This window comes from Nicotiana tomentosiformis, chromosome 8 (genome assembly GCF_000390325.3).
Source record: "Nicotiana tomentosiformis chromosome 8, ASM39032v3, whole genome shotgun sequence".
NCBI classification, from domain to species: domain Eukaryota; kingdom Viridiplantae; phylum Streptophyta; class Magnoliopsida; order Solanales; family Solanaceae; genus Nicotiana; species Nicotiana tomentosiformis.
Window position 1 is genome coordinate 133102043 of NC_090819.1, and position 18437 is coordinate 133120479.

At 40.9% G+C, this 18437-nt stretch overlaps 1 protein-coding gene across 1 annotated transcript; it reads left to right on the forward strand.

The window, feature by feature from the left end:
* The first annotated feature begins 1242 nt into the window (after nucleotides 1-1242).
* On the forward strand, nucleotides 1243-16711 carry LOC138898182 (uncharacterized). Its single transcript, XM_070184224.1, has 8 exons — nucleotides 1243-1327; nucleotides 1954-2274; nucleotides 2650-3064; nucleotides 3256-3442; nucleotides 4085-4176; nucleotides 4366-5047; nucleotides 15749-15940; nucleotides 16622-16711. Exons 1-8 carry the CDS (start codon nucleotides 1243-1245, stop codon nucleotides 16709-16711), a joined length of 2064 nt encoding a protein of 687 aa, XP_070040325.1.
* Nucleotides 16712-18437: the final 1726 nt, after the last annotated feature.

An 18437-nucleotide genomic window follows, 5' to 3' on the forward strand; every position in this document is an offset into this window, starting at 1 on the left:
GGCCGGTTGCACTTCAACTGGGCATTGATCATGGCTATGATAGAGCGATGGCGACCAGAGACGCACACGTTTCATCTACCCATCGGTGAGGCTACCATCACGCTTGAGGACGTTGAGGTTCTTTTTGGTCTGTCAGTTGATGGACTACCTGTAGCTTACCTACATGCTCTTAGAGAATATACGAGATTGCAATACCTGTAGATGTTGCAGCGACTCACCGGTTTCCAAAAAGCGGAGGAGACTGCATTGAGTGGGGCTAATCGTTTGCAGTTGACGCCCGTCCGGCAGCATCTGGAGGTGATGGATGTGGACATTGAGGATGATTCACCCGCGGAGGAGACTGCATTGAGTGGGGCCAGTCGTTTGCAGTTGACGCCCGTCTGGCAGCACTTGGAGGCAATGGATACGGACATTACAGATGATTCACCGGCGGAGGTTATCGACCGGTATCTTAATGCTGCTGATGTTTGGTGGTGTATTGTTCCCGAACACTTCGGGAAACCTAGTCAGCTTGATATTTCTTCATCATCTTGAGCGGCTAGATGATTTACCTAGTTACAGCTGAGGTGCAGCTATTTTAGGTTACCTGTATAGGCAGATGTGTCGGGCGAGCATGGGCACCCAGAGAGACGTTGCCGGATTTTTGCCGCCGCTGTAGGTGAAAACATAGTCAATTCTTTTCATTATTATAACATACATAATAAAATAATAACTTAAATTTTACGTCCATAATGTATATTAGGTTTGGGCCTGGGAGCGGTTCCTGTAGTTATAGCCACCTCTACCACCCATCGCTCCAGATGCACCACCTCCATCGTTTCTGCCTTTAGCTAGGAGGTGTGTTGATAGGCGAGATTACGGATGCGAGGTCGAAGCTTGACATCATCTCCCCTATACAGGGATTTGTTGGATTTGCTTGAAAGCACGCAGGTACATGTATACTTAAGTTTACTTGGCCTGGCTTTATAAGTGTCGCGTTTACTCATGATTCCTGTGTTTAATTAATAGTTCATATTGAGGCCATACAATGGCGTGCTCATAGATTGTTTACCCGATTATTGATCCCACGACTGAGATATGTGGAGCTCTTCTGTTCAACTAATATGTCTCGATATTGTCGAGCATCATGCCACCGAGCGAGTCCTTCGCCACTTTGGTCGACCGTAGCTTGTACCTATCCTGCCCGCTTGGTTTAAGACACATTGCCAGCGGGATGATCATTCCTTGGTTGACCAGACATACATGGATTGGCTAGAGGCCCAGATTGAGGTTTGGGACCAGATGTATGACCTGATTCCTCCACCCCCTGCACCTGAGCGTACAGATGGTAAGCATGAGTATATGGGCTGGTATCGCAGTGCTACCCGATTCATGTCGGGAATCCGGTTCATCAACGATAATGGCGAATGACAATTGTTTTTTTTCTTGGGGTGTATTTTAAAAGTTGTACTGAAGTTTTAATACTAAATATCAATTAGATTTAACCCCAATGGAAACATAATTTTATTTCATACATTTTGCAAGCTCAACATTTACATACACTTATTACAACAAATTACTGCAATAAAGCATTCAAAAGATCATTCCGAATAATGGTTTGAGGAATATAACAGAGCCAGTCGTGATCCGACCTGTTGCCCAACTCCTAGTGACAAACACAAAAGCTATTCCCTGGAATTATAACAAGACTGTCATGACATACAAAGGAAAAGAGATAGTTGAAGAAACAGGTGAAATAAGGGGGCTTGACCCGCTCTGGAAGGTGTTATTCACCAGAGGAATTGAGAAATGCTAAGCAAGCCAGGGAAAGTCATTTGCCAGTGAAAGAACCCGTTGCAGAAAAAGAAGCGGAGGAATTCCTTAAGAAGATGAAATTGCAAGACTACTCAATCATTGACCAACTAAGGAAAACTCCTGCTCAGATATCTTTGTTATATCTTCTTTTGCATTCAGAAGAGCATCGTCGTGTGTTGATCAAAACTTTGAATGAGGCATATGTCTCAGAAAAGACAATGGTGAATCACCTAGAAAAAATGGCTGAAAGATTCTTTGAAGTAAAAAGAATTACTTTCAGCGATGATGATTTGCTTGAGGAAGGGGCTGGCCATAATAGAGCTTTGCATCTCATGGTCAAATGTGAAGGGCACTACGTAAAAAGAGTCATGATTGACAGAGGCTCAAGTGTAGATGTGTGTCCTCTTTCTACTCTACAACAGCTGAACATCGACAATAACAGAATTCGAACTAGTAATGTTAGCATCAGAGCTTTTGATGGTTCAAAAAGAGATACTATTGGGGAAATCGAACTCACCATGACAATGGGCCCGGTTGATTTTAACATTGTCTTTCAAGTGTTAGATATGGAAACTTCCTATAATTTTCTTCTGGGAAGGACGTGGATCAATATGGCCAGAGCTGTACCATCCACCCTACATCAAATGGTCAAATTCGAGTGTGACGGGCAAGAAATTATTGTTCATGGGGAGGACGACTCATCCGTCTATAAAGACCCGTCCATTCCATATATCGAGGCCAAGGAAGGATGTGAATCTATCATATATCAAGCATTTGAGGTGATTGAAGTGGACCAAGTGGAAGAAGGAAAACCAATTCTGCATCCTCGTCTTTCAGCCACATCTATGATGGTAGCTTCGCTGATGTTGAGGAACGGCTATGAACTAGGAAAAGGATTGGGATCCTCTCTACAAGGAATTGTGAACCCCATTGCTCCATTTGCGAATAAAAATACCTTTGGCTTGGGCTTTAAACCAATATCAGCTGACATAGACAGAGCCAAGGCCCACAAAAAGAATGGTTGGAATCTGTCCAAACCAATCCCTCACATTGCCTACTCTTTTGTCAAGCCACAATTTGAAGAAGTCCAAAATTCTTCTACTCAGGATGACATTGACGGAGTTTGCCAGGGTCTCAAGGAGATGTTCTATGAGATCAATATGGTTCAAGTTGGGGAGGGCCCTAGCCGTGCAAGTGTTCAACTGATTGGTCCAGATACTTCACTCAGCAACTGGGAAGCAACTCCTCTTCCCATCAGGAAGGAGTCTGGGTAGCATGTTTTGTTGTTTTTTCTGTATTTGGATTATTTTAAGGGTTGTAATCCACATATTTTAGTTTAATTGCTTTGCTCTAATGTTAACCCTTTTATCCTTTCAAATTCAATGAAATGAAGTTCCATTTTCGTAGTAAAATTCTATCTTTTTATTTCCCTAATTTTTGTTAATTTCTTATCATTTTCAGTTTCGATAATGCTGGCTTTAAATACATGACATGCACGCGAAATTCATGCCCAGATCTTAAAAAGCTGTTTAATCTCAAAATAATGAATCAAGAAGTTGAGTATGACGAAGATGAGGCTTTTAGAGAAATAAAAAGGGAATTGGATCAATTTGAGAATAAACCTAAGCCTAACTTAAATGAAACTCAGGCAATTAAGTTGGGAAGTCCTGAAGAAACTAGAGAAACAAAAATAAGCATTCATACTGAACAAAAGACGAGAGATGCCATAATTCAAGTTTTGTTTGAGTACAGAGATGTATTTGCTTGGTCGTATGATGACATGCCGGGTTTGAGTGCCGATTTAGTGGTCCATAAGCTTCCCACATATCCTAATTTTCCACCAATCCAGCAAAAACAAAGGAAGTTTAAGACAGACATGAGTGATAAGATTAAAGAAGAAATCACGAAGCAGCTAAGTGCAAATGTGATCAGGGTCGTCCGATACACTACATGGTTAGCAAATGTTGTGCCAGTGCCAAAGAAGGATGGGAAAATCAGAGTTTGTGTTGACTATAGGGATTTAAACAAAGCAAGTCCAAAGGACAACTTTCCCTTACCCAACATTCATATCCTTGTTGATAATTGTGCTAAACATGAGATCCAATCTTTTGTGGATTGTTATGCCGGATATCACCAAATTTTGATGGATGAAGAAGATGCAAAAAAGACCGCCTTCACAACTCCATAGGGAACTTATTGTTATAGGGTCATGCCATTCAGTTTGAAGAATGCAGGGGCAACTTAAATGAGAGCCATGACTACCATGTTCCATGACATGATGCACAAAAAGATTGAAGTGTATGTTGATGATGTGATCATTAAGTTGAGAACACAAGCTGACCATGTGCAAGACTTGAAAAAGTTCTTTGAAAGGCTACGAAGGTACAATATCAAACTCAATCCAGCCAAATGTGCATTTGGAGTTACCTTTGGGAAGCTTTTGGGTTTTATAGTTAGTCGAAGAGGCATTGAGTTAGATCCCTCCAAGATAAAGACCATTCGAGAGCTGCCTCCACCGAAGAACAAAACAGAAGTCATGAGTTTACTCGGGAGGTTGAATTACATCAGCAGGTTCATCGCGCAGCTTACAACCACATGTGAGCCTATTTTTAAGTTGTTGAAAAAGAACGCCGCTATCAAGTGGATAGATGAGTGCCGAGAAGCTTTTGATAAGATCAAGGAATATTTGTCAAATCCCCCTGTTTTGGTCCTGCCGGAACCTGGTAGTCCTCTATTTATATATCTGTCAGTAATGGATAGTTCCTTTGGTTGTGTTCTGGGTCAACATGATGTCACAGGAAAAAGAGAACAAGCAATATATTATTTGAGCAAAAAGTTCACCATTTATGAGGCCAAATACACTCTTTTGGAAAGAACATGTTGCGCTTTAACCTGGGTCGCCCAGAAGCTTAGGCATTATCTTTTGGCCTATACAACTTACCTCATATCCCGAATGGATCCCCTGAAGTACATCTTTCAGAAGCCGATGCCAATTGGCAAATTAGCAAAATGGCAAATCTTGCTCACAGAGTTTGATATTGTTTATGTCACTCGCACTGCCATGAAGGCACAAGCTTTGGTTGATTATCTGGCAAAAAACTCGGTTGATGATGAGTATGAGTCTTTGAACACATATTTCCTAGATGAAGAGATTAATTTAGTTGAAGAAGTAGTCCAAGATGACAGTCAAATTTGGAAACTATACTTTGATGGGGCTGTCAACATCAAAGGCGTAGGGATTGGGACAATTCTGGTATCACCTACTGGGCAACATTACCCTACCACGACGCGACTTCATTTTTTCTATACAAACAACACAGCAGAATATGAAGCTTGCATCATGGGTCTGAACATGGCAATAAACCTAAATGTGCATGAATTGTTGGTGATGGGAGATTCAGATTTGCTTCTTCGGCAGGCTCAAGGTGATTGGGAGACTCGAGACATCAAGCTCATTCCATATAGACAATGTGTGGAGGATCTTAGAAAAAGGTTCAAGTCCATCGAATTCAGGTACATTCCCAAGTTTCACAATGAATTAGCTGATGCCTTGGCCACCCTGGCCTCAATGCTTCCATATCCGGGTAATACTCACATTGACCCATTAGAAATTCAAATTCTGGATCAACATGGTTATTGCAATACAATTGAAGCAGAACCAGATGGTGAACCATGGTATCGTGATATTAAACAGTTTCTGAAAACAAGAGAATATCCGGAACATGCTAATAGGGATCAAAAGAGAACTGTTAGGCGACTCTCTAATGATTTCTTTTTGAGTGGGGAAATCCTATACAAAAGAACTTCGGATTTGAATTTGTTGAGATGTGTGGATGCCAAAGAAGCTGAAATAATTATGAATGAGGTGCATTCGAGAGTTTGTGGCCCGCACATGAATGGATATGTTCTAGCAAAGAAAATCCTTCGGGCAGGATATTATTGGCTTACTATGGAACGAGATTGCTTTCGTTTTGTTCGCAAGTGCCACCAGTGTCAGATTCACAGTGATTTGATTCACTCGCCTCCTTCAGAGTTGTATCATATGTCGGATCCTTGGCAATAAATTAATTCAAATAATATTTACTAAGAAGAAAAATGATGAAATAGCTGAAATTTTATACAACAACCCAAGTATCCAAAAGAAGAAATGATAAAAGGAGTAACAAGGTCCTGCAGACGCTAGCAGCTCTCTTGCAATCTCCACAGATGGCCGGCCTGAACTCAACGATCGCTGCGTTCTAACTCACCTGGATCTGCACATAAAGTGCAGGGTATAGTATGAGTACAACCAACTCAGCAAGTAACAGAAATAACTAAGAAACTGAGCAATAGTGACGAGCTAAGTAAATCAGTCTAATTATTTATTTTCACAATTTAAAAATAAACAGAAATAAATAGGTAAATTCCATAACTCAGTAAATGCTACAAAGAAGTGTAACAGATAAATACAACAACAACACAAATAAATACAACCTTACAGCAGTGTCACTCCATCACTCATCACTCGCACTCAGCACTCAATACTTAAAATAATCAACACGCTGCGCTCACTGGGGTGTGTACAGACTCCGGAGGGGCACCCAAAGCCCAAGCGCTAAGCACGGACAACTCACGTGCCATAATATCAATACCTGGATATGCACGGTCAACTCACGTGCTACGCGGACAACTCACGCGCTATGGTATCAATACCTGGACCCTCACGGTCAACTCACGTGCTACGCGGACAACTCACATGCTATGGTATTAATATCCTCACAACCAGGCCCTCAGCCTCACTCAATCATGTACCTCACTATCCTCACCATCATCAACAATAAGGGAATATATCTCACATCAAGTATCACCGCATATTAGCAATTAATAGAGATTGAGGTAAACATGTACAATAATTTCTATAAGTGAGTACAAATAATGTGGGCATGAATAAATCCTAAGCATGATCTCTAACATGAAGACAAAGAAGTTCAACAACAAATAAACACATAACCACATAACAACAAATAAAAGCCATTAAGCCTCACAAACTCAAGGGACGGAAACAAGTCTGAATCCCTCACAGTGCACACCCGCATGATCGTCACCTAGCGTGGGTATCACTTCCAAACAATCACGTGATGTCAAATCTCCGGGTTTATACCCTCAAAGCCAGAGTTAAAACTGTTACTTACCTTAACAAAGTAAAAAACCTACTCTGGGATGCCCTCGTCTCTGGACTCGGTCTCAAAATGCTCCGAATTTAATCACAATCAGTACAATACCATTAATATACGCTAATGAAATGAATTCCACAGGAAAAACTACAAAATATGCCAAAAAACCGAAACCGGCCAAAACCCGAACCTCGGGCGCACGTCTCGAAATCAGTCAAAAATGGCAGAATAATAAACCTCGTCCTCTCCCGAGTCTAATTATATAAAATTCATCAAAATCCGACATTGTTTGGTCCTTCAAATCCTTAAATTACTTCTCCAAAAATCCCAAGCCCTAACCCCTCATTTTCACTAATTACAACGATTAAACAACGGAAAATCACTATATATATATTCAAGTATTAGGGCTCAAGTAACATACCTCAATGAAACCCCTTAGATTCCCTCTTTAAGTCTCTCCCAAAAGCTCCAAAACCGGATAGAAAAGGTGAAGAATGCACCACAATTTGCAAAGTGTGATATATAGGATCTGCCCTAGGGATTCTGCACATGCATACCCTTTCTCGCACCTGCAGACTCGCATCTGCGGTACCAGGTGCGCATCTGCGAAAGTCACTTAGACACCAAGCTTCGCACCTGCGGGCTCGCAGGTGCGATCCTCTCTTCTGCACCTGCGCTCAATTCCAGGCCTCCATTTTCAGCATCTGCGAAAAGACTTCCGCATCTGCGACCATCGCACTTGCGGTCCCCAATCTGCAGGTGCTGACACAGTAGAAGACTGTGCACCAGTAGATTTCCAGCAGTTCAACTTCACAAATTTCAATTTGTTAGCCATCCGAACCACACCTGAGCCCCTCGGGACATCAACCAATAATTCCCACAAGTCATATATCACTATCTGAACTTAGTTGAACACCCAAAACAACACCAAAACACCGAATCAACCTCGAATTCAAGCCTAAGAACTTTTAAACTTCCAAAATTCGCCAACGACGCCGAAACCTATCAAACCACGTCTGAATGGCCTCAAATTTTGAACACACATCACAAATGACACTACTAACCTACTCCAACTCCCGAAATTTCATGCCGACGCCGATACCTAATTTTTCACTACCGACCAAAATCGCAAAATTTCTAACTTTCGCCAATTCAAGCTTAATTCTACCACGGACCTCCAAATTACATTCAGGAGACATTCCTAAGTCAAAAATCACTCCACGAAGCTGACCGAATCATAAAAATCCAAGTCCGAACTCGTTTACTCATAAGTCAACTTCCGGTTGACTTTTCTAACTTCGCTTTCTAACTAAGAGACTAAGTGTTCAATTCACTCCAAAACTACTACGGACCCAAACCTATCGATGCAACTCAGCACAGCTGAACAACACATAAATAAGCAGAAATGGGGAAAACGGGATTACAACTCTCTGAATGACAGGTCGGGTCGTTACACACACTAACGAGTATTTTGATCTTTACTAAAGGATAAATTACTTTATTATTTGATAATTAAATTAAAGAATTTAATTTAGTCAAATAAATTTAGTTATTAGTCCAAATAAAATATTGTTATATTCTTTGCTAGCACAGAGAATATAATTAATATTGTGAACAAATTGAAGTTTTCTATTTGGAATAGATAATTAAATTATATCTCTTGATTGAATATATATATATATATATATATATATATATATATATATATATATATATATATATATATATATATATATATATATATGTGTGTGTGTGTGTGTGTGTGTGTGTGTGTGATATATATTTGGTACTTATAATTAATATTTATTTATATATGGAATATATATTAAATATTAATAAGGGGACTGATTCAAAATCGACAAAACACCATTTTAATTCTTCCTTGGAATTATTTTTCTACAGTTCAACTTTGACTTGGAAAGGAATTAAAACATCATTTTAATTCTTCCTTGGAATAATTTTTCTAAAGTTCAACTTTGACTTGAAAAGGAATTAAAACACCATTTTAATTCTTCCTTGGAATTATTTTTCTAAAGTTCAACTTTGACTTGGAAAGGAGTTAAAAGACCATTTTAATTCTTCCTTTTCCATTCACTTATATGTAGAGATATATTTGTGAACATGAAGAAGATATGATAACCTCTAAGGTGTATGTGTGCCCCAAAAAGTCAAGAGAAAATATTATTGGAGAAAATTATTTCTTGTTATTCTACCTTTGAGTTGAGAGTTTTGAGAAAATTTCAACATAATATTTTTTCGTTCAATTTGTTCGTGGTTTTTATTTATCAAAGATTTGATAGTAAAGATCGGTCTCGTTGTAGATACGCATTGTCACAACCCAAAATCCTAACATGTCATGATGGCGCCTAACTTGGTACTAGGTAAGTCGATTTCTCCCAAATATTTCCAACACTTTTAACAAGAATAAATTTAAAGCAGTTTTAGTAGTAAAAGTTCTCGTAACTGGGATACAAAACCCAAAACATAATGCAAAATTCCCAACTATTGGGGTGTCATAGAGTACATGAACATATATACATCACATGTCTGGAAAATACGGTATGTATTAGTCTGAGACCAAATACAGTAATCAAGAAGATAAGGAAGGAGAGACAAGGTGTAACGACCCTACCGGTTGTTTTGAGCTCTATCAAGTCATTCAATAGCTTCAGGCCATGAGCAGCTTCACTTCAGGTATTAGGACTTGTGTGTATGGTCGGAATTAAATTTTGTGAAGTTTGGAGTTGGATCAGAAAGAAAATTCTCATTTCGAAAGCTTTAAGCTGGAAGAATTGACTAAGATTGAATTTTTGAGTAAACATCCTTGGAATCGGGATTTGAAGGTTCCAACAAGTTCGTATAATGAATTCGGACTTGGACGTATGTTCGAATCGGGTTTTGGGTGCCCCCGGAGCGTTTCGACACCTATTGCGAAAGTTGGCATTTTGGAAGAATTTGACAAATTTGGGTTGAAGTGCATTTCAATGTTACCAATATCCGTTTGGAATTCTGAGTCTAGAAATAGCTCCGTATGGTTATCCCGGTATTGGGAGGCCGTCCAGAAGTGGATTTGGAGGTCCGTATGTCATTTTGGAGTCATTTGGCTAAAGTTAGAATTTTGAAGTTTTTTTAGAAGTTTGACCGGTAGTGGACTTTTTTATATCGGGTTTGGAATCCTATTCCAGAATTTGGAGTAGGTCCGTATCATGATTTAATACTTGCACACAAAACTTGGTGTCACTCCGAGCAGTATAAGTATATTTCGGCGCGTTCGGAGTAAGTTTGAAGAATTTGATATTTCTAAGATGAATCAATTTGGTTTGGGGTATGATTCTTAGTTTTGATGTTGTTTTACACGTTTCAGGAGTTCAAGAAAGTCTTTTTTATGATTTCAAACTTGTGGGTATGCTCGGGGAGGGCCCCGGGGACCCCGAGTGTTAACAGGACGAGGCTCGGACCAATTTTGGGATTTGGAGGAAGAGCTGAAACTTCCAGCTTTTGGTATGATCATACCTACGCATGGACAGCCGCAGGTGCGAGCTCACAGGTATGAGCCACCAGTCGCAGCTGGCCAGTAACCGCAGATGCGAAGCATTTTAGCACACCTGCGAATAATCAGGTGCGAAGGATTTGCGCGCAGAAGCGAATGGATGCGCAGGAGCGAAGGGACAGGCGCACCTGCATTTGCGCAGAAGCGAGGCATTGTCCGCAGGTGCGGTGCATGGCCAAAATAGAGAAATACGCACATGCGAGGAATTGTCCGCAGGTGCGAAAATCACAGAAGGTAGAACCTTCATTTAAGTCCGGAGTTGCGTATGTTTACCTTTTTTCCTTCATGTTTTGGGCGATTGTGGAGCATGTTGAGAAGGGATTTCAACTAGCAACTTTAAGGTAAGTTAGTTCTTCACACTTTGAGTTCAATTTATAGATTATGGATAGATTATAACCGATAAATCTTGAAAATCAAAGGCTTAGAAGAAAAACCTAGATTTTTATAAAAAGGAGATTTTAACCACTAAAATGGTTATGGAATTGGATAGAAATCATATGTTTGAGTTCATAATGTTATGGGTAATTATTATCTTTGAAAACTTTCAGAATACGAGCACGTGGGCCCGAGGGTGATTTTATCAATTTTTCAAACAGAGTTGGGAATTGTTGTAAATAGGATTATAATGAGTATTAGAATATATATATTTATGGATTTTCTTACTTATTGACTAGTTTTGGAGAGTTGGGCATCGATTTGAGTTGATTGAATGTCTTCGGAGCTGGTTATGAAACTCCGGATCGAGGTAAGTCTCCTTTCTAACCTTATAAGAGGGATTAACCCCATACGTGAAATAAATTAATATATGCTTCTAATTTTGTCATGAGGTGGCGAGAGCCCGTACGTAGCTACCAATTTTGCCTATGTCCGGGTAGTCTAGGTTTACATCATGCCTTGTTAACATTGTTGTCGATTTATGTTATTGTTTGCCTTGAGAAGATGCAAGTTTGAGGTTGAGTAACGATTGTCTTGAAAGAATGGAAATTTGAAGAAATTAAGATTTAAATGGTTACATTTTAACTTCGTAATTTCGAAAAGAATTGAGGAATATTATTATAGCTTAAGAAATCTATGTGTAACCGCGTCGCATCTATGATTCACGAGCGGGGTAATTTCCTTAAAAAGCTTCAAGTTGAATTTCCCTTATTTTTAAAAGAATCATGAAAGAAATATGATTTAAATGTTAAACTTATATTTGGCCGCGTCGCAGGTATGATTATCGAGTGGGGTATTTCCTTAAATTCATATTTGACCGCATTGCATGTATGAATCACGAGCGGGGACCGCATCGCATGTATGATTCGCGAGCGGGGAAATTTGTAGATGCATTTATGGTTCACGCCATTCGACCCTCTGGCAGTACACAGTTTTAATATTATGCTGGATCGGGCCGTACGACCTCAACATGATTTGCCCATGCTTGTATTGCTTTCCCTAAAATTTATGACAATTGATATGGCCTTAGTGGCCGGAGATATAAATTGTTAAAAGATGAAAATAAATTTGGATATTCCTTAATTATAAAAGAACTGCTTACTTTCTTCAAAATAATGAGCTTACAACCGTTCTACGAAATCCATGCTTAATCATATCATTGGTATTTTATTTATAGCCCATAGTAAGTGTCGAAGTCGACCCCTCCTCACTACTTTTTCAGGGTTAGGCGGGATACCACTGGGTATGCATAGATTCACGTACTCATACTACACTTGCTGCACAGTTTTGTGCAGGTACAAATATGTTTAGCGGCCTTGTGGGCGGGGACTTAGGTGAGATGCATTCTATACGACGCACCGCAGCCAGCAGAGTCTCCTTCAGAGTATAGTATTTTCTTTCCTTTCCAAGTTGTATTCCGGACAGATATTGTAATTTATTTTAAATTTATAGAAAAAGGCTCATGCACTTGTGACAGCGAGTTCTGAGATGATTATCGGATGTTCACTATTGGAATTGGAAAACATTGTTATTTATTCTGTAAATCCATCTTTTACTAGGTAAATTGAAGTAAATTTACGATGTTCACTTGCCTTACCTGACAGTGGTGTCCGGCACCATCACGGCCTTTAACGGATTTTGGGTCCTGACAACATGGTATCAGAGCACTAGGCTCACTTAGGTCTGACGAGTCATGAGCGAGTCTAGTAGAGTCTTGCGGATCAGTGCGGAGATGTCTGTACATATCTTCGAGAGGCTATAGGGCTATTAGGAGCACTTCCTTTCTTGATTCTCATAGTGCGATTTGATTCATTTGAGGTTTATGCCTTCATTTCTTTCCCATTCAATCTTATGTGATGTGAAGCGCTAGTTATAAATCGGGAATTGAGTAATTGTAATGGTTCTACAGATGTGGTGCGGGATGTTTCTCCCTGCGTAGCTGATTAGGCTATTATAGTCGCCTTGTGGAAGGATATTCTGTCATTTCAGCTCAGTAGCTGTACTTCTGAGAGCTTTGAGGCTATGCACAGTGTTTACCCGAAAAATGGATAGAGTTGAATTTATACGTAGTTCCGAGGATATGTGGCATAACTTAATACAAAATGCAAGAATAAATAAAAAGTGTAAATATAGATTGGGGAGAATGCTAAAATAGATAAGGTTATCAGGAACAATGAATCTCAGGATTCTATAAATAGAATCAATCTAAGAAATCTGAAAGAACGGTTCTTTTCTGTAGAAGAATATAGCCTTTTTATTACAATGTAAGGCTTGGAAAAACCTGTCCTACAGAAATAGTAACCAAGCCCTTTTATAGTGGAGGGATTTGGCTCTAAGCATAATAAAATAAACATTCAGTGGGAGTCCATGATAAGTCAGCTTTTCCATGATTTCTACCAAGATTCACTCTAGTGGGATTGCAACGGCTTTTGTCTGGGAGCTCGATCTTGCTTAGAACCCTCGATTTTGGTTTGAGCTTGATTTCAGCTCGAACCCATGATCTTGGTTCGAGCCCGATCCTGGCTCGAGCCCTCGAATTGATTTGAGGTCAATGTCGGTCGGTCTCTGGATTGTCAGCATGGTAGATTTTGATTCGAGCTTGGTAATGATATCGAACTTGACACGGATCGGCCTCCCCAGGTTCGAGGATAGTTTGCTCCACCTTCGGGATCTCACTTTGATAAATCATCGTTTGAACTCGATCGGACATACTAAGGCCGAAACCTATTTCGACCGTATACAAATAGTCCCCTCGTTTCTCAGAAAAAATGTGGCGAGAAACGATATGATTTTTTAACATCTCGATCGGATTATATATTGTCGTTTCCATCGAGTTTGACTAGGATGCATCTGGTAGCTGTCCCGTCGGTTTAGTCTTTCAAGGCATTTAACGCATGTCAGGCGGTGGTCGGCCACTATTGATATTGAACCACCATCGCTTCGACGTATAAATAACCCTTTCTTTTATCTTTTACCATTTTTACATCTTCTATCTTGCAAATTTCCCAAGTTCTTCTTCGTACTCTCCATCTTATCAGTAAATCTATGATTTCTTTCCACAAAAATCCCTCTTCAATTCTACCAGATCTTTGTCCCTTTCTTCTACTCCACACCTTTGAATTCTAAAATGGCGAAAACATCGCAAACCATTCCTCAGAAAGAGAGCTTAATTTTCACAGTGTGCCGCCGATGAGACACTGACAGAACCACGGCCTGAGGAGTGTGTTCCCAGGGCGTGTGTCCTTACTTCAGATTTTAAGGTCGATAAAGGTTCATCGGTCCCTAGCCAGTGTGAGCCTGTATCGAGATACATGTGTTCGATAACCGAAAAGCACCTCGAATAGCTAAAGAAAGATTGCAATTGGGGTGAGAAAGAAATAATAATTCCTACGCCCGACGAAGATATCACTTTTTACGTGAAAGGGTTTTTCAATGTGTATACGTACCCTTTCACTTTGGGTCCCTTTGATTATGTTATTATTGACTTCTGCCAACAATACCAAGTAACCCTAGGCCAAGTCCATCCTTCTTTGTGGCGGATCGTTATCCTGATCCGATATTTTGTGAGCAAGATCGAGGGGATTTCGTTCACCCTCGATCATCTTATCTGATTGTACCGTCCTCGACTTTTTTGAGGGGGGTTAATAAAACTACAGTGTCGGGCTAACAAGGCTCTGTTCTAGAGTATTAACGAGGATAGAGATTGGGGTTGGATGGGCAGGTTTGTTTGAGTAAGGACTTCGAACCTGATCCCGATTGAAAAGATGCCCTTTCTCGAGGAGTGGAATATGAAACGTAAGTGTGATCTTGCTGTTACTGCTATTTTCTTCTTTCATTTATTCTCTTATCGACACTCCCCCTTCTTATTGATGTAGCGGTTCACTGGATGCCCGGAGCAATCCCCGATCTCAAGAACTGGGTACGAGCCCTTGTTTTGACCTCTACATATGTCGAGCGCTCATGGCGTGATTTGTCAAAGGGTCGGTGGGAGGCCAAAAATCACAGTAACCCATTTCTCGGACTCTTTGATGATCTGAACATGGCGGTTTTTAAAATATTTTATTAAGGTTTCCCATATGGAGGTTTGGGTAAAGACGCGGTTTTGAGGCCCTTGCCAAATGAAAAGAGAATTTCAGCCTCTGTCCCAAAGCCGGTGTAGGGAAATAAAAGGAAGAGATCCTCGGTTCCCGAATATCCAAAATCGAAGAAGAGGATGGCTCGTAAGCCAAACAAGAATGCATTCGTTTGACTATGGAATCCATTCTGCGTCTAAGGGATGAAGATGTAGAAGAAAAGAATGAATAGTGCGCCGCTCTATTGGTCCGAACGAAGAGATCCACTGATGCCTCATCACCGGCTGGATCGATGATGCTCTATGAGGCTCCACCTCAAACTGAAGATATACTGGAGAAAGATTCGGGTAGAGTCTCCAAACTATCGGATATCAAATACGCATCTCATTAGAGTCAACCGACAGGGGATATGATCGAAGAGCCCTTCGAACCGAGGGGAACGCTCCAGGCAAGCCATTTGGGGCAGCAGCAGTCGAGGATTCGCCTACCTTTCCCGCTTTTTCAGCAGGGGTGATTCGGAAAGCTCAAGTTCTGGGAGCCCTCGATCTAGATAGGCCTCACGATAAAGAAGATCCCTTTCGTGACATGTTTACCGGCATTGAGGACGTTGCCGGTGCTACTGATGAATCAGATATTTTTCACGGAGTGCGGCAGGCTTTGAATTAGGTGATCTTTTAAAACTATTTTTTCGTTACTATCTTCATGTTCATTTTTCATTAACATCGCTTCTTGTTATTTTGTAGGTAGCGGTAGTTCATCGAGAACAATGTTCTCGGTCCCAAAATGAGCTGCATCGATACACGGCCGACCTACAACGGGCTACTGACGAGAGGAACTCCCTTGGACTTTTCTTAGGGCAGAGAGAGGAGGAAATAAAAGACCTCCGTGCTGAGCTGGCTAAGGCTTATCGAGATCAGAATGATTTTTATGAGCAGGTAATGATGCTTTTGAAAGCCTATGGGCTTGATACCGGAACGATAGCTAACATTTCGGTCTCACAGTTGCAGCAAAAAATCGAGATGATCGGGAAGTTTCGTGAGGAGGTCGACGTGATAAGAACGGAGTCTTTGCGGTGGAAAGAAGGTATGGACCGCTTTGCTACCGAAAAAGAGACTGCTCGAGCACAGTTATCATCGTCCGAAACCCAACGTCAGCAGATGAAGGAAAAAGGCCTGGTTCAAGCAAGGAGAATTTAGGAGCTTGAGGCTCGGTTGGCCTCTATACTTGCCAAGGCCGAATCTGATGCCTAAAAGGCAAAGACCGGTGCGGATGCGCTCGTGGCCGTCTATCGGGCCGATGCTGAAGTTGCCTAAGTCCAGGCAAGAGAGGCCGCCGAGTCCGCCGATATTTGAGCGCATTGGGTCATTGAACTTGCTAAGTGCCGATCTAGAAGGGAAACTCTCAAGGAGATCCATGACCATGGCTTCGATCTCGCTAAAGCGATAAAAAGGACCAAAAAACTCGAAGCCAATGCTGAATCTCTGGTTTCAGATGGCGATGACAATGACGATGAGAGCAAGAGCGGATCCAAAAATGGGGGGGAGCCTGATAAAGAAGAGACCGCTCCAAGTCGAGAAGTTTAGTTCTTAGTTTTTACGTTGTAATCTCCCATGCAGATAAATTTGTATATAGACAGATCTCCCTTTTTGCCGACTTGCTTCTGTTTCTGTTTCCCATCTGGCGAGGACTTTATTCATGACATATGAATGTTTTCACAATGATTTAAACAATTTAATCAGGTTTGGACTTCGTAGCTTTTGTAACCGAGCCAGCGCTTACTCAAAACTTGGGGCAATGTAGCCCTTTAGGCTTATTAGTTGTCAAGGATTCGATCTTATAGAAATATAGCCCGTAGGCACAATGGTCGAGTGAGTGTTAGCTCGAACTCGAAGTAATGTAGCCCATAGGCTTAATGGTCGAGTGAGTGTTTGCATGAACTCGAAATAAAAATATCCCATAGGCTTAGTCGAGTGAATGATCTGAACTCGAAGTAATGTAGCATGTAGGCTTAATGGTCGAGTGAGTATTTGCTCGAACTCGAAATAAAAATAGCCCGTAGGCTTAATCGAGTGAATCATTCGAACTCGAAGTAATGTAGCCCGTAGGCTTAATGGTCGAGTGAGTGTTTGCTCGAACTCGAAATAAAAATTACCCGTAGGCTTAATCGAGTGAATGATTCGAACTCGAAGTAATGTAGCCCGTAGGCTTAATGGCCGAGTGAGTGTCTGCTCGAACTCGAAAAAAAATAGCCCGTAGGATTAGTCGAGTGAATGATTCGAACTCGAAGTAATGTAGCCCGTAGACTTAATAGCCGAGTGAGTCTTTGATCGAACTCGAAATAAAAATAGCCCGTAGCCTTAGTCGAGTGAATGATTTGAACTCGAAGTAATGTAGCCCGTAGGCTTAATGGCCGAGTGAGTGTTTGCTCGAACTCGAAATAAAAATAGCCCATAGGCTTAGTCGAGTGAATGATTCGCACTCGAAGTAATGTAGCCCGTAGGCTTAATGGTCGAGTGAGTGTTTGCTCGAACTCAAAATAAAAATAGCCCATAGTCTTAGTTGTCGAGTTTATCTTATTTATGATTGCATAATAAATCTCAAAATAGAGGAATTTTTCCATGGATATAAGACGCCGATAAAGAAGAGAACTTTTTTCTCACGTTATTACACGCCTGGGTTCGGGCCAATCTATATGAGCATGGTTCGCTTCGACCATTTGGCTCTTACAATTTTTCCTATTGGAACCTTGTTGTTGTGAAATAACTTTCTTGCGAGACCTCGGATATTGTTGTAAATTCTACACGATCAATGGTTGCCTCATCAAATACCTTGCCGAAAAACCCATTTGGGATAAAACCGGTCTAAGTGAAAAAGAGTGCAACGCATGCTTCCTAGCTAGAGACCCATCTTAGCCCTTGTTCGCACTTCTGCAAGGGTAAGTTTTGAGATATAAACGGATATGGAAAGGTTGTACCTTAGCAGTAGTACCATTTTAGATGTGATACATTCCAGCTGCTTGATAGCTGTTTATCGTTTAAAATGCCGAGCCTATACGATCCCTGTCCGATGTTATCGAGCACCTGATAAGGTCCTTCATAATTCGGTCCTAGTTTCCTTTCGTTCAAATTTCGGGTATTGATGGTAATTTTTCTCAACACTAAGTCCCCAGGCTTGAAATGGCGGAGCTTGGTTCTTCGATTATAATATCTTTCGGTTCGCTGCTTTTGGGAGGCCAATTGGACGAGAGCAGTTTCTCATCTTTCGTCCGATTGTTCGAGGCTTGTATTCATAGCCTCGTTATTTGATTCTTCCATCGCGAATCGAAATCTGGCACTAGGTTCACCCATTTCGACTGGTATCAATGCTTCAGACCCATATACTAAGGAGAATGGGGTCGCCCCCGCACTATATTTTGACGTTGTCCGATATGCC